General features: G+C 32.5%; 2 protein-coding genes and 1 long non-coding RNA gene across 3 annotated transcripts; 2 read left to right on the top strand and 1 right to left on the bottom strand.

The window, feature by feature from the left end:
* The first annotated feature begins 7,636 nt into the window (after positions 1-7,636).
* LOC104789488 (heavy metal-associated isoprenylated plant protein 27-like) lies at positions 7,637-9,562 on the top strand. Its single transcript, XM_010515181.3, has 3 exons — positions 7,637-8,251; positions 8,647-8,722; positions 9,203-9,562. Exons 1-3 carry the CDS (start codon positions 8,027-8,029, stop codon positions 9,325-9,327), a joined length of 426 nt encoding a protein of 141 aa, XP_010513483.1. The 5' UTR covers positions 7,637-8,026; the 3' UTR covers positions 9,328-9,562.
* Positions 9,563-9,839: 277 nt separating this feature from the next.
* LOC104789481 (uncharacterized) lies at positions 9,840-10,869 on the bottom strand. The gene is made up of 2 exons (XR_768562.3): positions 10,455-10,869; positions 9,840-10,178 (listed from the first exon to the last, which is right to left on the bottom strand). It is a non-coding gene; the product is annotated as an uncharacterized LOC104789481 (long non-coding RNA).
* Positions 10,870-11,499: 630 nt separating this feature from the next.
* On the top strand, positions 11,500-13,989 carry LOC104789474 (VIN3-like protein 1). Its single transcript, XM_010515169.3, has 3 exons — positions 11,500-12,240; positions 12,348-12,640; positions 12,723-13,989. The coding sequence occupies exons 1-3, from the start codon at positions 11,804-11,806 to the stop codon at positions 13,808-13,810; spliced, it is 1,818 nt and encodes a 605-aa protein (XP_010513471.2). The 5' UTR covers positions 11,500-11,803; the 3' UTR covers positions 13,811-13,989.

Genomic DNA, 13,989 nt, shown 5'->3' with positions numbered 1-13,989 from the left:
TCTCATTTGCGACTTAAGGGTTGATTTTAATTATCACAAAATTACACATGCATATGTCAAAATGTAAATCAAAGACATGCAACATTAATAACAAAAAGTTCAAAGACTCTTTCATCATTCACCGAACAAATATTCCAAAAAGAAAAGTAACAAACAAACGTTGATCCTCTCTATGAACGATGCTTCAATCCTCCAGAAACACATCGAGAAACCAATTTTCACTCTTAACAAGACTTTCTACGGCCCCAGTGTATACACTTTTACAAAAAAGGATAACCACCAGTAAGTTAATATTACAACAACACAACAAATATAAAATGGCACCTGATGAAGAAAAGTACATCCATGGAAGAGTAAAAGACATCGAGCTTTAAAACCCTACACTGGATGGCCGGGAACGGGAGTGTTGTGATAGATCATCTTTCGTGTCAAAATTGATGAAACGAAGATGATCACTGAGAAAAAGAACAAATGAAGCTCTAGTGACCAAAGTGACCGAGTAAGTCACCAAAAAAGTCAAAGAAGGCCATTTGGGCCATTAAGTACAATATAATTAAGCCCAAATTTAGGTGTGTATCTTGTTAATTATTAATATTAGTAAAATGACCTTATGTAATAGAGAAAATGTATGACTGCTACGAAAGGTAGAAAAATGAACTTATGCTTACAGAAGAAAAAATGTTTCAAAAAATCTAATATTTTTATCTTATTACCTAAAAGACTCGAGTTAATGCATTCCCTCAAAGAGTCGAGTTATGCATCTAATTGTGCATATAATTTTTATTGATTTGTTTTTAATTGGCAAGACCCTATTCATTATTCAATTCCACACACAAAATCCACTCAAATCCTTACAAACGTATACGAGAGAAATCATAAATATCACAAAATTATATGTAACCAATATTTGAAACCGAATACAATGGACTTGTTCGTTTGGTTGACGAGGCGACTGTGGCAGCGGCTGTGTCTACAATTTTAACCGCTGAATCGAAATAATGTTTAAAAATGTTAGATGCAGGTCGCAGTGGTTGTCGCAGCGTCATAACACAGATATCTACGATAAGCAAACAAACAAATATACTTGCGGCTGCGGTTACAGCAATGCAATAAAACAACAAGCCCATCTAATAAACCGATCGTAATGTCAAAACTACGATGGTTAGAGCTTTGTATATTTTTCATTCTCAAAAGTCGTGAAGCCAGAAAATCTTTGGGTCTTTTTTATCTAAAGTAACATAGAGATGTGTTTATATTCTGCCTACGATCTAACTCTGTTATTTGCAAATTGCAACGTGTAGAAAAAATAATATTTAGAATAAACTTCAAAATTGTGTCATATTATTTTAGTATAGATATATGGATTTACTTCTAGTAATTTTCTCCGATATGGTCAAATGTTCGATAAATTAGAAACCAGCAAAAGGGCCGGGGCGGTGGATGCATCTTGAAGTTCTTAAATGTTCCTCAAATTCGACCACACACACAGTACCTGACAAAGCCAAGTAAGGCTGCAGGTTTCCCATGTTATTACGTTCTTGGTTCCTTTTTAATACTAAAATAACGAATTACAAGAGAATGTTGCATCTATATTATTATTTTTGGAGTACATTTTGTGTTATGCCTTTAAAATTTTGGTTATTTAATTTGTTTTATTTACAACATTAACTCTTAACTATTTTTCTAAAATAACAATTCCTGGAAACTCATTTAAACTAATAAAATTAATCTTATTTGATATGTTTATTGCCATACAAAGCTTGACAAAATCTATACATGTCGATTGTTCCAAAAACAACTCTAAGCATTCAATTTTTAATCCCATAAAAATTTCAAATTTTATTTTAATAGATCTGTAGAGACTGTATGATCTCTTCAATTTTAAATGACACAACCGTATCTATATATACATTTTTGAATTATATTTTAGGTTTTACTCTTAAATTATCCATATTTGCATAGTTAATCCTTACAATTTTGTCAAAATAGCAATAACTAAATTATTCTTAAAATCGCGAAAAAAAATATTTCTAACATCTATATTATTATTTTTGAAGTACATTTTGTGTTCTACCCTTGAAGTTTTGGTTATTTAATTTGTTTTATTTACAACATTAACCCCTAACTATTTTCCTAAAATAACAATTCCTGGAAACTAATTTAATGGAACTATATTAATCGAACAAATTTATTTACACTTATTGCCATAATAAGCTTGACACCATCTATACTTTATGATGTTCCAAACACAACTCTACGCATTAAAATTTTAATCCCATAAAAATCTCTCAACCTATTTTAGTAGATCTTTAGAGACTGTATGATCTCTTAAATTTAAATGACAAAGCCGAGTTTGAGTAACAAATGATTACAATCACAATAATTATTATAACGTTAATAAAGTTCATAAAAACGAGAACCCAACTTTTAGAAACTCAATAATCGGGTATATTTAACTTTAGCATCAAGAAAAACATTTAATATAGTTTATACCGTGTTAAGAAACTGAATATTATTCTGCGATAATGTTATCAACTCAAATATGAAAACACTAAAATCTCTTTTTTATTGCTACGGATCGTAAACTCCTTGCTCATCAAGCATTTTCCATGTATAAATATCAACTTCACAAACGAAACAGAACACACAACCAAAACCACTAATATGACGATTTTGATACACGTGTTAAACCACTAATATGACAGTTTGTTGTTATATAGCGGGATATATTATTAACATGACGATTTGAATTAACATTAGTATAAATATAAAATATTATTAATTCGGTTTTGAAAAACGGGTTAAATCTTCATTTAATTATTTGGTCAATACCACTAATATAAGAATATTAGACATATTAAATCAGGGTAATTTAACAAAAAATTTATAAAACAATTAAATCATTGATAAAATTGTGACTTAATCCGACGATAGCTTATAAATTACATATTTATGTATTTATTTCTCCTATTATTGTTCTAATAATTGACAATCCAAACAAAATTATTATTTAATTAAACAAAACAAACTAAATATAAAAAAACAAATTAATTAAGATGTTATTATTTTTTAGAAAATTACACTGCGGATTAAAATTTAATAATAGTATAAAGAAGAAGTTCTAAGTTACATAGCTAATATTCACTAAATTTTCTCTTAATATATTTTTTTTAATCAAAAGTATTATAAGTAGGCTTTTAAAAGTATTAGTAAAGAATTCAGTAACGCTAGTGTTGGTTATTAGGGCATCCCGAAAACGTTCGGGTCGAAATATGGCACTCACTCTGACTGCGCTTTCCATACCGTTTCTATTTTATAATTATACACAACTGACAAATCCGTAATTTAAGATTAATTTGAACTATTTATGTATTCTCTATAGAAGGATCCATCTCAAAAAAAATATTAAAAGCTGCAACGGTAAGTATTATGCCGTTTTTGTTGTTATCAATCCTAAAAAATTAGAGGAATTAACAGTACCAAAAATAGTACTATCATCTATAGCTTACCTCTATCTCTTATGTTCTTGTTCACTAATCTGTTTACTGCTTTGGATCACTAAACAGATATATAACATTACATGATTTTGATGCATTGTACAAAATAATCAATTTACTACATTGATAAAACTATTTTTTTTAGTTACTTGTAAATCGTTTAAACCGGACATATATATATTATTTACTTGTAATTGTAAATTCAATCAAGCAATTGAGCATGATATAACGTTTGTTGGAAATGATATATTAGATTTCTATATAAATTTGGTTCACCATGTTGCATCTTTAGTGGACCTACCTGAAATGTGGTGGTAAGTCTTACGTAGTCAAGTCTTATATACATTGATTGAAATTTTCTGCGAGAGAGCAGTAAACCAAAAGTAAGAGAAGAGACAGAACACAAGCAAGAGACATTAGATGGCCGTAAAGTAGAAAGTGAGTGTAGTCACTCAGCTATAGTGTCCATTATGGTCCATATGCAGTGATTACTATACTTAAGTAGTGACAATTCAATTCGACGATTTAATATGTGTATTCAGAATATTTACATTGCAACCCCTAAGTAGTATTATTAATTTTAGGGAGATTCTAAAAAAAGTACAAAAATAAATTTATTTTTCTAAACTTAACACAACATCTCTAAAATTCCAAAAATAACACTAATTAATCTTTTAAAATTAAATCCTAAATTGAAAATACTAAACCCTAACTCTCAAAACTATACCCTAAATGTGAAATTGAGAACTCAAACAGAAAAAACAAAATTCTAAAAATTAATTTTAAATATTTTAATGTGTTAAATAGTGCTACTTTTGGAAATTTATGGAATGTGTGCTATAATTGTCCATAAAACTTGTTTTAGTGTTATTTTAGGGTATTTTTCTTGATTTAATTTAATATCGATTCAGAACATAAAAAAAAGTACAGCTGTAATATATTTTCCAAACCATACATACACTTATCGAGTCGTTGGTCCCTGGATTCGGACGTCCGACATCATATAGGCGTATTGCCCCTATACCCCCAAAACATAACATTTGTGTGTGTGTTTTGTTTTTGCTAACTTAAATGTCCGTATGTTTGAGTTGGCTTTCTCCGAACTTAAAGATCATCGAGGCAGCTATGTTCTTGTGGCTTAAACTAACTCTCCATTTTCTCGTGTTTCCAATATGCTTAAAAATATTATTTCTAAATAATTAATTATGTTATCTATTATTGATCCAGATTTGTTTTTTTTTTTTCTCATTTTGTGTTTAGCAGATGAGCTTTTCGTATAAACAAGACTTCATCAAGCATGTTTAAATGATTGGACATGTAGAAATATAAGAATAGTCATCAACTTGTACGTGAAAGAAACAAACTATAAAAATTGGCAATCGATAGGACTTATCACTTATACTTCGCAAGTGGAGTGTTGACTTTAATTGGTAATTGAGTTTCTCTGTTGGCTTTGATTGGTAACCTTGTATCGTTGTAGCATACTGTTTTAATTTTGTTTTGTTTTGTGCCACCAATTGGATTCGTCATACATTTTTTTTTTTTTACTGACATCTCTTGATGAGGTTCATTCAGTTCATTCATTTGATACATACATTCGATTCATGCATGCCACGCAACTATGCAGCTGAAAAGAAAAAGAGAAAATGTATGCAACTGAAAAATGCTAAAGAAATATAATAAAAATATAAGATTGAAATGAAAAGAATGAGTTGGACCAATGAGGCCATGAGTACAAATAATAGAGGGGCGGTGCTGATGCCAACGCTTTTCTATACACAAGAATGAGTACTTTGAAGTTTTTTTACTAAGACCATCTCGATCTCCATTTCCAAAATGAAGTTTGGAGTTGATTTTTCTCCAATACATCTCTATTTATATCTCTAAAATTGAATTTTTCAGTTTTTTCTCTTCATTTGATAACTTAAGAAGTTCTGAACTTCTCACAACAAAATTTAGAGGCCAACATTTGAAAATATTTGCAACGTCCATAATTTATTTTTAACGTAGCACTACATTATTTCAGTTTTCTCATAGTTAAAATTTTGGATTGCTTAATATGCTCAGAAAAAAAATAATTCTGTCAGAAATTCGTAGTATGTTTTTAGAATTAATTACAAGATCGGTACTTTTTTTATATAGGTATTGTAGAAATAAGACTTTCTTTCCGTACTTATAGATTTAGGTATTTTTAATATGTTAAAAAGACAAATTTGTCCTTAAAACAATTGATTGTTTCTCCTTGTCGCAACTTTTTTTTTTGTTCTCTTGAGTCGCTGGTGTAAAAACAACGACGATACTCCGATCTTCTCCCTCCAACTACATAAACACAATTCCTTCAATTGAATTAGCCCTATATAAATGCCTACGACGATTTATAAGAGATTAGGTGGTGGTGATGATGAGATCTAATGAACCAGATGGTGGTGATGATGATGAGATCTGGCGGTGACGATGAAATCCAGTGAACGATGCTGGTGAAGATGATGAGATCTGGTGGCGATGAGAAGATGAGACGAAGAAGACGACACTGCAAATGAGATCTGGGGTGATTGACGACGACGATTTGCCCAGTGACAACGATGGTGATCTCCGCGTAATGGTCACATGATTGCCGTTAAACGCTTCAGTCGTCTTACTTAGAATGATTATCGATAGTTTTTGCTGCAATTTTTCAAGATTTGTTAATTTTAAACCTATAGTTTTCAAATTTGATTTAGATTTGAAAACAAATTGGAAGTTTTTAGCAGATTCGTGTTTACAATTGGAGCCCTTGGGTTCACAAGACATAATTTCCTTAGGGTTTAGTTTTCTTTGTTCAAAAGACAAATGATTCAATTCATTGAGTTCATCGGGCATCTGAAATGGTAGTGGCGGAGAGATTTTGTGTTTTGATCGGGAAAAGAACAAGAAAAGCTACACAGTCTCAGGGTTAGAAACGACATACACAATAATAAAAGTATCTAAATCTATAAGCATGGACAGAAATTCCTAATTACAAAGTTTTTAGCTAAAAAATGCCTTATTAATAACCTGTGTTTTTATGATTCTAGATTTATGGATTTTTCTATATTCAATTTTTTGGCTTACAATTTTTTTTTTTCTTAAATTAAGACCAACTGTAAGGTTTGATTTAACTTGTCGAACTTGTTTCCGGCCTTTTCTAGTCAGTTATGTTTTTAATCTTATTCCTCGTGTTTTTTGGGTGTGTTTCTCTGTTCAGTATTTGTCTTGGAACTCCTTACATATATAGTATACAATAGTATAAAATGCATTTATGCATTTTTTAACTTTAAATACAAGTAACCAGCTAATGAGGATTCATAATTATAGCAGAAAATAAACATTAAAAAAGTGGAGATAAAAAGTACATGAAGTAGCAACATAATTAATGTAGCTTCGATAGTTAAGCATGAAAATAAAAGGGCATGTTTTAGCATGCAGAAGAAGAATTATGCATTTGCCTTTTCACGTGATTAACCTAATGCACTTAGGCACTTAGCATATAAAACCTTCTTCCGCTATGCTCACATGTTCTTCACAGGTTTAGTCATGTTTTTTGGTTTTATAATCCACCTCATCTATTTTTGTGGTCGGGGAGTTCATATTTTCAGGTTTATCTAATCTATGATTTGAGTCTATGAGAGAATTAGAAGTAGAGAAAAGAGATTTAACACAAGGACTAAACGTTTACTAATTTTGAATGTTTTTTTAGCTGAATCATGTATAAAGACAAAGAGATGGGATAATCAAAACAAGAAAATTAAAAAAAAAAATAGAGAAGTGGAGCGGCGAGAGTGAAGCCAAAAGAGTAGATGCTTATCTACAAGTCACACTAACTTAGCTTGCATCACATGCCTCGCTCACTAATTCACTCTTATCATTATTATGAATATTGAATGTAGTTTTATTTCCAATGACATAAGAAAATTGGTGTCAATGTTGGAGAGTTGTTGAACGTGAGATGTGATATATGTCTTCTTTCTTTCTTACATCACTTGTCATATCATATTATATAGCATATAATTGGATGCTTCTAAATAGTTATTTCACATACTTCTACATTGTTTGACAATGACATTGTGCAATTTAAAAGTAACACAAAAGATAAGAAACTTTAATTAGTGGTTACACTCTCCATACTTATCAAAAGTTATAATAAGATTGGTTCACTACAATGTTCTAAACTCTAAACTCAATTTAAGAGCAAGTATAATTTCAAAAGTAACATTAGATCTAATGAAAGATTTAACATTTTAGTTTATGAATTGTAAATTCATCGGTCTCCACAATATCATTTCAATGTTTGACTTATTCTCACACCTTATTTCTCTCTCTCTCTCTCTCTCTCTCTCTCTCTCTCTCTCTTTCTCCCATCTCTTTAAGACAGTGTAAGTGTGTAATACAAGCAAGTACTTCCCTCACATATTCTCTCCTTTCTCACCCAACTCCTTTTTACTGGTCTTCTCCCCAACATCATCTCAACATATCACACTCTCTAAAAAAACCCTTGATTACTTTTCAAGCTAATGGGGAAGCTCCAGAAGATTGGGAGAGTGTGGGATTGTCTTTTCCTTCCGACAAATCAGTGTTCATGTTTTTGTCTAAACACTCTAGGAGACGATGAAGAAGAAGAGTTTGAGAAGAAGCCATTGATAGATTCTTCAACAGAGAAATCTGGTAAGGTCATGAGATTAAAAGATGTTGTAGCTGCTGATCATCGTCAGACTCTTGCCTTTCATCTTAAGCCTAAGGTAACCAAACCCACTAATCACATCCCCAACATTATATCGAAAGAATGATAATATGACGTATGATAATTTCTTGAGCTTTGTAAAAATGCTTATCACAAAGCAAATTTTTTGGGAAACAGTGAAAGAAATGTTTTATTAGCTCGTCAAAAGTTGTGTGGGGCTCCTTTTATTCGTCTATGGTGGTGTGCGTTTTTCTTGTTATTCCACCTTAGTTTTTTTTTTTTGTGTTCTCCAAAAATGAAATAGATTAATGTATTTGTTGGTTATAACTTATAACGTATTCATATTTTCATCTAAGTTCTAAGATGAGTTATTTATTTCAAGAGTTTAAAGTTTTATTGAAAATAATTGTAATGAAATAGTATGGGAATGGTGATGGATGGTGATGTATGCAGATAGTGGAGCTAAAGGTGTCAATGCATTGCTACGGATGTGCTAAGAAAGTCGAGAAGCATATTTCTAAATTAGACGGTAATGCCAAATCTTCTTTAACTCCATAGGCTCTTCTTTTATGGGAAATTTACAATTACATGACATGAATTCCCTTCAATAATGGCATCTAGCTTCATTTTTTTTGCTTTGTCGCCAATATGATTGTTTTATAAGTTCAACGAACCAAAATGGTTCCGTATTTATTTTCTATGCCTAATTCCAAAAACTGAAGCTGAATTGTTGTGAAACCATACATAATGAAAGCTAAATTAAGAAGTAGTTTTGTAAGATGATAGTTGCTTTTTGAAACCATACAAAATATTTTCTCTCTATTTTTCAAAAAGAAATTATTGTACACTATAATAGAACAGAAATTCAAACATAGCAGAGTTCTGACATTAAAGAACTTATTGGTCTTTATTTTTTTTATTTTTATATAAATGTTTATATTTTCTAAACAAGAAATGTTTATGAAACTGTTGAAAGACTGAATATGGATATATCTTTTAATAAACACAGGAGTGACATGGTACAAAGTGGAGCTAGAGAGCAAGAAGGTGGTGGTAAAAGGGAACATAATGCCAGTAGATGTGTTAGAGAGTATATGTAAAGTCAAGAATGCTCAGCTTTGGCCTTCTTCTTAAAATCATCACTATATCTCTAGTCTTCTCTTCTTCTTTTCACATGGCCTTTCATGTCAATCTCCTTCTTCATGTTATATTATTATCATTATCTAGTTATGTGAGTACATACACATGCATGCATCTATCTCCTCTAATCTCTATCCTTTTTTTTTTTTTTTGGATCCATTCTAGTTGTAATGTTGAATCTATCTCTCATTAATCCTATTTATATAAATTAATGAGAATGATTTTCGTATTTTTACTATCAAAACGACAAATAATCATATCCCTAACACATCTCATTAAATGACGGACTATATATTGACTCATATATTTCATGAATTTCTAACTTCGGATTGATAATGAATGGATTGTATCATTTCTATATTACTTTAAGTCACATTTTATATTTGATGTGAGATTTCTAACAAATTAATGTATCTTCTATGTCATATGTATTTTTTATATGTGTATCGTAAATGATGAATTAATTATACTACTAAGAGTCTAAGACCAAGTTGGTTGTGGTCACGTAATGCTAATATCTTTGTCTAAATTAATAATCAGTCCTCAATAAAATAGTAAATACATGCACATGCTTAAATTTAAACAATTGCTACTAGTTTTGAGAGTCCTCAAAGTCTAATAACAACAAAAGTAGGTTTTTTCTATCTCATTACACCACGATTTAAAAACTAACTAGTAATCAATACATCTTATCTTATAATTTTGTTTTTCTAGCCTAGTCCAACTTTTGATAACTCAAACCACTAAATTCCTCATGTCCAACTTGACAAGTTCTAATTTTGGTATTCTCCGGAGGTTGAACACCATCATCACTCCCTAGTGGCAGAGCAAGTCCATATGCAAACCTAATACAATAAAAAAGCACAATCAGAAAATGCCCCGAAAGATGGTAAAAAAAAAAAAAAAAAATCACAGTTGCATATACACCGAGACTCAAAAAACAATTCGATTCCAGAAAAAAAAAATAAAGACGAAGATAATCAAACTCGTCCAAAATCAAAATAGCATCGTATCGAAGATATAAGTGGGCAAGTGCACAACAAAATAATCAAAATTTCTGAAGCAGAAATCAAAATTATACCCCCAAAAAAGGAGGAAAAAAGATATAATGTAGAACATACCGCCATGGAATTGATTGCTCTTGCTTAGCTTTTCTAACGCAGATTCAGAGATTGAGGCCTATAAACCAAAACGAACTTCGAGATCGACGGGAACTTCGATTGGGTTGTGAATCAGATTTTGAAAAATTGATTTTTGCTTTCCACTTTTCGTTTGTGTGGAAAGAGAGAGAGAGAGAGACAAATGCAGAAAGAAAAAAAAAAAAAACCAAACGCAAGCAATAGAATTTTGACACGGGTCTCTCAGTATCTAATTTCATCTGTGTAGAGACACGGTTCAAAGAAATAAAAGGATTAAAACTTTATTTTTTTTCCATTTTATTATTAGAAAAACAAAACAGATCTCGTCGATATAACCAATCGGAACGCTCTTACACTTATTCGTGTGAAGTGTGGTGGACCATAAGAAGCCCCTCCTAGTCCGAGTCCTATGCCATAGGTGATGATATACCTTGCCTCGTTTACAGAATCTAGCTTTGAAATGGATCAGCTCAATTTATTTTATGGATTCAATGTCAGATTTCATATTGACTTTTTTCTTAGAAGTAAAAAATTCGTTTGAATACATTTTGTTAGTTATCACTTGTAACACCAAACCTTGATCAAAATAGTGTTCACATAATCACATTTATCGCCAGCACAACTAATTAAACTTGTTGGACTCAACTACTTGTACGTTGAGTTGGTTGTTGCAGCTGGTACATCGATAAATTGGTCATTTAAAATTGTTATTTGTTTGGTTCACCAAATTCCACGATTTAAGGAAAAAAAATTCCTCGCCAATATTTGGTGACAAGTGAGATTAATTTTTAATTAAAATTACTGTTAATTCAAATCTTTTTTTTTATCAACTTTTAATTTTATCATAATCCTTTTTTGATTGAAATAATCAACAACTGAAAAGGTTAAAATAATAAAAAAAAATTACCAAAAAACTTTTATTATTTTTCAAGAACCATTAAAAAAAAAAACCTTAAAAGCTATAAAAATGGAGAGGCCCCTAGGAGAAAAAAGCCCAATATGATATCATTAATAATTGTCATTTATTACAATCATAATAAAAAAATTAATTTAAAAAGTACACGTGTACCCTAGAATTTACCAAAACTTCCACCTCCTTCGTCTCTCTCTCTTCCCCCCAAATTGAGCCGCCGCGGCTATGTTTTCTCAGGCGACGCCAAAATCTACAGATACATAACAAAAAAAAAAAAACAAATCCTCGAGTTACTCAAATCGCCGAAGCATGTCGCGAAATTTCTACACTGAACCAACAACGACGACACAATCATGGTTTCTCGATGAAGAAGAGCTACAAAGACTTTAAAAATCTCTGAACAAAAACAAAAAGAAGAATGGATTCATCTTCAATGAAATCAAAGATCTCGCAATCACATCGGAAGAGCAACAAATCACACAAGAAGCACGAATCAAATGGGAAACAGCTTAGCAAGAAACAACAACGACATGAAGAAGAAGATGTTGGTGGGTGTTTGAGATCATCATGGATCTGCAAGAACGCGTCTTGTAGAGCTAATGTGCATAAAGATGAATCCTTTTGCAAGAGGTGTTCTTGTTGCGTGTGCCATAGTTTCGATGAGAACAAGGATCCTAGTCTTTGGTTAGTTTGTGAACCTGAGGAATCAGATGATGTTGAGTTCTGTGGCTTATCGTGTCACGTTGAGTGTGCTTTTAGAGAACAAAAAGTTGGACTTACTAGTATTAGGAATCTGATTGAGCTTGATGGTTGTTTCTGTTGTTACTCTTGTGGCAAAGTTTCTCAAATTCTTGGGTAAAGTCTCTTTCTTTTTGATCTTTTTTTTTGTTGAGGATGTAATAGTTCTTATTTGCTGTAATTGCCTTTTGTGTAACTCAAATGTGTGTGGTGTTTTTATGAAGATGTTGGAAGAAGCAGCTTATGGCAGCTAAGGAAGCACGACGACGTGATGTTCTGTGTTATAGGATAGATTTGAGTTTCAGACTTCTCAAAGGGACTAGTCGGTTTTGTGAGTTGCATGAGATTGTGGGAGCTGCTAAGACTGTGCTGGAAAGGGAAGTCGGGCCTCTTCATGAACCTGCTGCGAGAACTGATAAGGGCATTGTTAGTAGACTTCCTGTTGCAGGCGAGGTACAAGAGCTCTGTATCTCTGCAATTAAAAAGGCAGATGAGTTGTCAGCCAATTCAGTCAGAGGTTTGTATTAGAGACATGTTTATTGCAGTGAACCTGAAAGAGCAGATGATGATATAAGTTTTAAGTTTTTGTTTTTTTGCAGATTCAATTCCTGCTGCGTGCAGGTTTCATTTTGAGGATACTGCACCAACACAAGTGACTTTTCGTTTAATTGAGCTGCCTAGTGCTATAGGAAATGAGGTTAAGGGTTACAAGTTATGGTGTTTCAAGAAAGGAGAGAAGTTTAAGGATGATTTATTCGTTGATTGCAGTAGAACTGAGAGAAGGATGGTGATATCCGACCTTGAGCCTTGCACAGAGTACACATTCCGTGTTGTCTCTTACACGGAAGCTGGTATCTATGGCCATTCCCATGCTACATGCTTTACCAAGAGCGTTGAGATATTGCAATCAGTGGGTACTAAGGAAAAGAGAATAAATGATTCAGTAGGTAATGATCAGCCTTCAGATAGAGAGGAGAAAAGTAGCATTTCTTCAAGATTCCAGATCGCGCAACTTTCCAAGTATGTGCAGTTGGCTGAAGCTCAGGAGGAAGGCATGCTTGAGGCGTTTTACGATGTAGATACTGAGAAAATCTGTGAGCCGGAGGAAGAATTGCCATCTAGTAGACGGCCGCATGAGTTTGATCTAAATATGGTTTCAGTGCCAGACTTAAATGAGGAACTAACTCCTCCACCTGATTCATCTGGAGGTGAAGACAATGGAGTGCCATTAAATTCGCTTGCTGAGGCTGAGGCTGATGGTGATGACTATGATGATGCTGTCTCTAACGGTAGACGGAAGACGAACAACAACTGCTTGGTGATATCAGATGGGAGTGGTGACGATCCTGAGTTTGATTTCCTCATGACCAGGAAGAGGAAAGCAATTTCTATCAGTAATGACTCAGAGAACCATGAATGTGATAGTTCGCCGATTGATGATACTCTTGAGAAATGTGTGAAGGTGATCAGGTGGCTGGAGCGTGAAGGCCACATCGATAAAATATTCAGGGTCAGGTTCTTGACATGGTTCAGCCTGAGCTCAACCGCTCAGGAGCAATCCGTTGTGAGTACATTTGTGCAGACTCTAGAGGATGATCCAAGCAGCCTTGCTGGGCAGCTTCTTGATGCATTTGCTGATGTTGTCTCCACCAAAAGGCCTAACAATGGAGTAATAATCTCACACTAATCAGCTTCGCTCGCATTCAACCACATTCTTTCTTAGTACGAATAATAATATTATGATTAGAACAAAAATAGTCCATGATTTCTCTAACGTGGATTCGGATATTTATCATCAATTTGGACCACAGGATTGACCACCACATTGCAATATGTTGGAATTAAAATCTCTCTGCTTCAATTTCA

This window comes from Camelina sativa, chromosome 1 (genome assembly GCF_030686135.1).
Source record: "Camelina sativa cultivar CO46 ecotype springtype chromosome 1, ASM3068613v1".
Classification (NCBI taxonomy): domain Eukaryota; kingdom Viridiplantae; phylum Streptophyta; class Magnoliopsida; order Brassicales; family Brassicaceae; genus Camelina; species Camelina sativa.
Note: the sequence above shows the minus strand (reverse complement) of the source record. Positions and strands in the feature narration are given on the sequence as shown.

Bases quoted from the DNA above. Each gene is read 5' to 3' on its own strand.
- LOC104789488 (XM_010515181.3), top strand. From the start codon at position 8,027: ATGGGGAAGCTCCAGAAGATTGGGAGAGTGTGGGATTGTCTTTTCCTT. The intron at 8,252-8,646 runs GTAACCAAACCC...TGATGTATGCAG, and splicing joins CCTTTCATCTTAAGCCTAAG to ATAGTGGAGCTAAAGGTGTC. The intron at 8,723-9,202 runs GTAATGCCAAAT...TAATAAACACAG, and splicing joins GCATATTTCTAAATTAGACG to GAGTGACATGGTACAAAGTG.
- LOC104789474 (XM_010515169.3), top strand. From the start codon at position 11,804: ATGGATTCATCTTCAATGAAATCAAAGATCTCGCAATCACATCGGAAG. The intron at 12,241-12,347 runs GTAAAGTCTCTT...GTTTTTATGAAG, and splicing joins AAAGTTTCTCAAATTCTTGG to ATGTTGGAAGAAGCAGCTTA. The intron at 12,641-12,722 runs GTTTGTATTAGA...GTTTTTTTGCAG, and splicing joins GTCAGCCAATTCAGTCAGAG to ATTCAATTCCTGCTGCGTGC.